The 6,287-nt window shown below is 47.0% G+C and overlaps 1 protein-coding gene across 1 annotated transcript in view; it reads left to right on the top strand.

Moving 5' to 3' along the window:
• The first annotated feature begins 1,069 nt into the window (after positions 1-1,069).
• OIT3 (oncoprotein induced transcript 3) overlaps positions 1,070-6,287 on the top strand; it is a 25,038-nt gene continuing 19,820 nt past the window's right edge. The window contains exons 1-2 of the mRNA XM_045291552.1: positions 1,070-1,229; positions 4,788-5,162. Of these exons, the coding sequence (XP_045147487.1) occupies positions 1,133-1,229; positions 4,788-5,162 (472 nt within the window). The 5' untranslated portion in view covers positions 1,070-1,132. The remainder of the gene's footprint in view (positions 1,230-4,787; positions 5,163-6,287) is intronic.

A 6,287-nucleotide genomic window follows, 5' to 3' on the forward strand; every position in this document is an offset into this window, starting at 1 on the left:
GGGAAATCACATTTTCCCTCTGTTGTCTGAAAGTGAAGGTTGGTAAACTTTGCCATTTACTTTTCAGTATGTGGTTAATTTAATAAGTAGTTACAAATTGTAAACCACTGCTGTTAATCTTCCACAAGGCAGTCCTACTCTGACGGGGCACTATGAGCTACAATGACTTGGCAGCAATGGGTTTGCTAAGGAACCCAGGTCACACAACAGTTAGGAGCTCAACTACTAAGAAAAGGATGGTGGTTCAAACCCACCAGTCACTCAGCTGGAGAAAGATGTAGCAGTCTGCTTCCGGTAAAGATTAACCTCTTGTTGCCTGTTGTCTATTCGGCCTCATAGTGATCCTATAAGACAGAGAATTGTCCGGTGATTTCCAAAGGCACCTCGAAATCCTATGGGGGTGATTCTACCCTGACCTTTAAGGTCGCTATTAGATGACACACAACAACAGCCTCTATCTAGTGTGAGGACCCGTGAAATAGTGGCATGAAACCACTGAAGTTTGGGCAAGACACTATGACAGCCCAGGCGGTTCCTGCGGGAACTGGTGCGAACACGGATTAAGTCTTGTTTCTGTCGGCAGTTTTGAGACCAACAGACCACTATAAAGTACACTGATGTGTGCTTCAAGAGACTACACCGGCCTTTCCTACTCGGTGTGTGTGCTCTTAGAAACTGCTGGGCCATCTGATCAGGTGGTTCCAAATGGCTGCTCCCGGCATTGGGCAGGGTCTCACTGAGGCGCCGCATCACGAAGCAAGCTCCCAGAAGTCACAAAACAAGCTTGTGACATGAGAGGATGTCCCTCATTTAGAATTCCCTTCTGGATAAGATACTGGATGTATCACTGCAGGGAATTCATGAGAGAAAACAATAGGAGGATGAGGGTGGTGATTTTTTTTTCTCAAGAAGGGTATCAATAAAATACCCCCGTCGACAGTATAAAGCAGTGCGTCCATCTGGTGTCAGGGCCGGAGCAAGAGACATCGTCTTCCTCGGACAAAGCCCCGACGGGTAATGATACAGTCTTTCTTCCTAAGAGCCTAGAGGCATTAAAAAAAAAAAAAAGTGCTTGAAAAAGAAGGGGACAAAAGGAAAAAGAAAGGGACAAAGGACGAGTGTTCCTAGCAGGATGCTCCAGTCTGCTGCTGCTGGAAGACCCAGGGGGATGCCACCGTTCCTGCTGCTCACCTGCCTTTCCGGCCTGATTACACCAGCGTTGCTAAGGGGTGAGTCTTCCGCCAAGTGCCCGGGCTGTTGCAGGAACTTGCTTTTATGCCAGGTTGCCGAGCCTTAAACACTGGTTGTAGACTAACAAGAATTCGCTGATAACCTGGGAAACTACGTTTTCAGAGAATCTCTGTTCCAAGTTCTATTTAGCCTCTAGTGGGGGAATCTAAAATCCCCATGGATCTGTCATAGCCAACAGGCCCGTTTCTTGGAGCGCGTGCCAGGCCCTTGAACGCCACACAGCGCAGGCCAGCTAGAGCAGCGAAAAAGGGTTCTTACAGTTGACGGGTTTTGTTCCCACAAAAAGGACAAATCTGGATAAACCAAACTTCTTAATTTTGACATCAGAAAATGAGACCTTTTCTCACAGATTGAGTGAATCTTAAATTTCAGTCCTCGGTTTTGATGGAAAGCTAGCCAATGAGGAGAAGAAAAGTTTCCATTTCAGTTCCTAACAAACTTCTCACCTCTCTGTCTTTTCCTCCGAATAAAACTGACCTTAATTGGGTGTGGGGGTAAGAGGAAGAGAATATTCCTTCTAAACACTGGTAGTAGCTAATTGGCCCTGATGTGTTTCTTCAGGGTAACCTGGGCTCTTGCCCTGGCACCTTAAGAAAACACATTTGAAAATAAGCTTGAGCGTCAAGCAGAAAGCAGATGTTTTGAGAAGGATGATGGCAACAAATGTACAAATGAGCTTGACACACTGGATGTATAGATGGATAAAATGTTAAAAAAAAAAAAACGCTTGAGCCTTAACCCCCAAACCGATCCCATGCCATCAAAACAATTCCCGCTGAAATTGATCCTCTATAGGGTATTCAAGGCCGTAAATCTTCACGGGAACCGAGAGCCTCCTTTTTCCGGGTTTGAACTACCTGGTCCTTGGGGAAGTCACCGGGCTCACCCGACTATACCGCTGGGCTCCTGGAGACGAAATCGGAATGCCATGTGAAATACTGTATCGGAGAAAGCCATTAGGTTACAACCCAAGGTCATTTGAATAAGCTATGGGCTTTAATTCATAATTATATACTACTAAGACCGATTCACTAATAGCAAATAACTCCTAACAGATCGTGTTAATCCTAAAAGGAACCTGGGAGCTGGGTATGAGGAGACTCTGAACTCTGGTTTATGTTCTAAAACTTCTCTAAAGGAAGTCCCAACTAAATCGTGGCTTTTAATTGGCCTGCGCTAACCCTGATTAAGCCCCAACCAAACCCATTACGTGGTCCCTGGATGGCTCATCCGCGGCCCTGGGCCAAGGCCGCCCGCGGCGCGGTTCCGCTGCGGGACCTGGTGCTTCCAACGCGCGCCGCGCCGGGGGGCGCTTGACCTTGGGAGACCGCCAACCTCCGGGCGCCCTCGGCTCCCTGGACTCCTGCCCTCGCTTCCCCGGCACTCTTCCCTAGCAGATCCTGGACCACCCCCCCACCCCACCCCGACCGTCATTTGTTCCTGCCTTCCTAGAACTTTCGGTTCTTTGCCAGAAGCAAGAATTTTCGGGCCTGAAGTGGACGCCTTTAGGCGCGGGGGCGGCCGGGGGAGGAAACGGGAAGAGGAAGATCAGAGGGGAGAGAGAGAGCAAAAACGCGGAGGAGGGAGGGCAAGGGGCGCCGGCCAAATCCCTGGGGGCGTGGCTTCCGGGGGTGCGGGGAGCGCACCGGGAGGGTTGGGGGCGGGTGTCTGGTTTAGTGTTGGGTGCTTGGGCTTAGCACTTCTTTGGACCCCTATGCTGCTTTGTAATGCCCCAACCCTAAGGTGGGGTTCCCCCGCCCACCTATTTGGAGAGTAGATTTGGGCAGATTGAGAATACAATATGTATAAAACAAAATCGAATCCACTGTCAGGTACTTGATCCCACTCATGGAGACCCTATAGAACAAAGTGGAATTGCCCATGAAGTTTCCCAGGCTGTAAACCTTTATGGCACAGGCGGGTGCACCTTCCTCCTGAGGATGGCTAGAGGGTCTGAGGAGCCAGTCTTTTGGTTAGAACCAGTGCTATCAGCAGAGTGCTATCCGGACTCCCAACCCCCACCCACTGCCATCAAGCCAATTCCAGCTCCCAACTGTGGCCTGCAGGTTTGTAAGTCAACATCCAGGGACTCAGAAGACAGTGCTCTGGAGCCCGCGGCTCCTTCGAGAATGTCTTGGCTTCAGAGATAGATAGTTTACGAGCAAAATTTACCGACATCAATTCAGGATTTGCCTGTAGTTGACAAAACAGTGAGAAACCTGAAGGTGTTTGCGTCTTTCATCCTTAAAATGTGTCCGATGACATTTTTTGTCCATGTAATTTCACTAAACCTAGCGCTTGAGCAATGTTATCACTGCATTATCACCAGAAGAATGATGCTGTGGTTAGTTATGAATATGCAAGCTTCCCTGATGGTTTCAATAAGCTGGTGGGCTAGCCACCAAATTCCCTTGAGGGATATCTTTGTCACCATATTGTGTATTTCTGACCAAGCAACTGACCTGTACCCAAGAACTTCCTTTCCATTATCAACGCAAACTCCCTGCTAATGCAAAATGTCTGTCTTCTTTGCAAGTGGATGTCAAGACACTTGAGTACTTCCAAAGGTGAAAAGATTTCCACTCTGTGAGGCAGACTCTCCGGTTGATAAACCGCTGGGTTGAAATATGAATTCCATAACAATTTGTGATTATCCTTGTCACCCAGAATAACCTCCGAACTCAAACCCATCATGGTGAAGCCCATCCCAACTGCTAGTGCGCCCACAGCCCAGAGGAGACCGCATTTCTCCACGCAGCAGCCAGTGGATTGGAGGCACCAGCCTACAGGGGTTAGCCAGCTATGCGCTAGGACCTTCTTGTAACAAAAGATCTCATTTTTCTTCTGTTCCAGATGATTTTTGTAAGACTGACAGGTGTATAAATTAGTCTTCTCTACTCCAAACCAAGTTTCTCAGCTTCTTCTCAGTAAATACTTTATTATTAGTAATCATTTTATTGGAGGGCTCTTACAGATTTTAAAACAACCCATAATTCAATTGTATAAAAATAATTAACACTTGTACATATGTTGCCATTATCATTTCCAAAACATGTTCTTGCTACTTGAGCCCTTGGTATTAGCTCCTCTTTTATTCTCCCTCTCTTCCCCACCCAGTAAATTCTTTTTAGGCCCCCCCTTTCTAGTCTGATCAACTTCCTCTGGACACCAAGTGTATCCGTTATTTTCCTAAAATACAGCCTGCAGTTAAGAACCCAGTACTCTAAAACAGAGTTCTGTGAGGCTATACTCCTCCTCCCCCAACTCCTTGTTTTGAGCAACCCTTCTACCCCAAGATCAAGCGAATTAACAATGTAGTCCAATGCTAACCCTAAACCTTAAACAGCTTCTAAATGTTTTTTTGTAAATGATGTTTACGAAAATGTTTAAGTGACCTAAATTTAAAGAATGGTAAGCGGCTATTTTGGAGATTTGAGATTTCTTTCTTGGAACTCAAAACTGCACAAGCAAGGAGGTGGAGGGCGCTGTGGGCGCCGAGCAGAGGCTCCACTCGGGCTCCTGAGTGTCCTTTTCAGCCCTAGATCCGTGCTCCGCGTACATCAGTCTGAACGAGCCGTGGAGGAACACTGACCATCAATTGGATGAGTCCCAAGGTCCCCCTCTATGTGACAGCCACGTGGATGGGGAGTGGTACCGCTTTACGAGCATGGCAGGAGACGCCATGCCCACCTTCTGCATCCCAGAAAACCACTGTGGAACCCACGCGCCTGTCTGGCTCAATGGCAGCCACCCGCTAGAAGACGATGGCATTGTGCAACGGCAGGCCTGTGCGAGCTTCAGTGGCAACTGCTGCCTGTGGAACACCACGGTGGAGGTCAAGGCGTGTCCCGGAGGCTACTATGTGTACCGTCTGACTAAGCCCAGTGTCTGCTTCCATGTCTACTGTGGCCGTGAGTACCTGCCGGAGCTGTTTGCAGCCTAAGGCCAAACTGGGTCAAGGGGAAAGTATTCTTAAACTCATTGATTGGTAACTGTAGCCTCTGAGATCTGAACAACATCAATTCTGAGCAGCAGATAAACCCAGTTTGTAACTTCTGAAATCTGTTCTTAGATTTCTGAAAATGCCTTGGGGTGGGGGTGGGGGTGGGGAGCTATGACTTTGATTGATTCTTATTTTTATTTTTTCTTCATTTCATTCAACCAAACATTCGAAAATTAAATGTTGATTTTAGTTATCTAAGTTTGAGATAACTTTTAGTTATCTAACAGTTCACACTCAAGTGAACTTTTTGAGTGTGGCGTGGCCCTTCAGAATACGTAACCAAACCAAACATGGCTGTCAGGTGACTTGCCGCTCCCAGTGACGCCCGGTGTGAGAGGGCAGAAGGGCTCCACAGGGTTTTCTTGGCTGTGACCTTTACAGGAGCAGGTCACCAGGCCTTTCTTCTGTGAGGCTGCTGGTGACCCTGCCCACCGACCTTTAGATTGCAGCCAAGCACAACGGTTTACACCACCCAAGGACTTTACACACACACACACACACACACACATTCATCTATATGAGGGTAAGTAACAAAGTATTGCTACAAAATCATAGGAGGCTCAATTAAACAAAAATACCAAAATATAAAGCTAATGATATTGACACATCCTTCATCCAGATCTGTACACTTCTGAAGTCCGTGTTTCCATCTCATTAGCCCATCTCCAAAGAGCTCTTAGCTCTGTGATTTAGATCTCATACCCAAATGACAGTCTGGGCCTCCTCAAGGGACACACATGGTTACTCCTCTGAAATATGCTTTGCGTTTGGGGAACACAAAGGAGTCTGAAGGGGCAAGGTCAGGGCTGTAGAGTGGATTGGCTAAGGATTTCCAACAAAATTCTCCTGGGACAGCCTTTTGTACCCTTGAAATCCCTCAAGTGAATTACAATGATGGACAAAAATAATGTCTTGGTGAAACTTTCCTAGCCTTTTCCTTACCAATGCAAGTTTACAATTTTTATTTTATTAATTAATCATTTTAAAGTTAATAAATCATTTTATTGGGGGCTCATACAAATCTTATCACCAT

This window comes from Echinops telfairi, unplaced genomic scaffold (assembly GCF_000313985.2).
Source record: "Echinops telfairi isolate 266 unplaced genomic scaffold, ASM31398v2 ScPeMD7_70;HRSCAF=299, whole genome shotgun sequence".
Taxonomy (NCBI): Eukaryota; Metazoa; Chordata; class Mammalia; order Afrosoricida; family Tenrecidae; genus Echinops; species Echinops telfairi.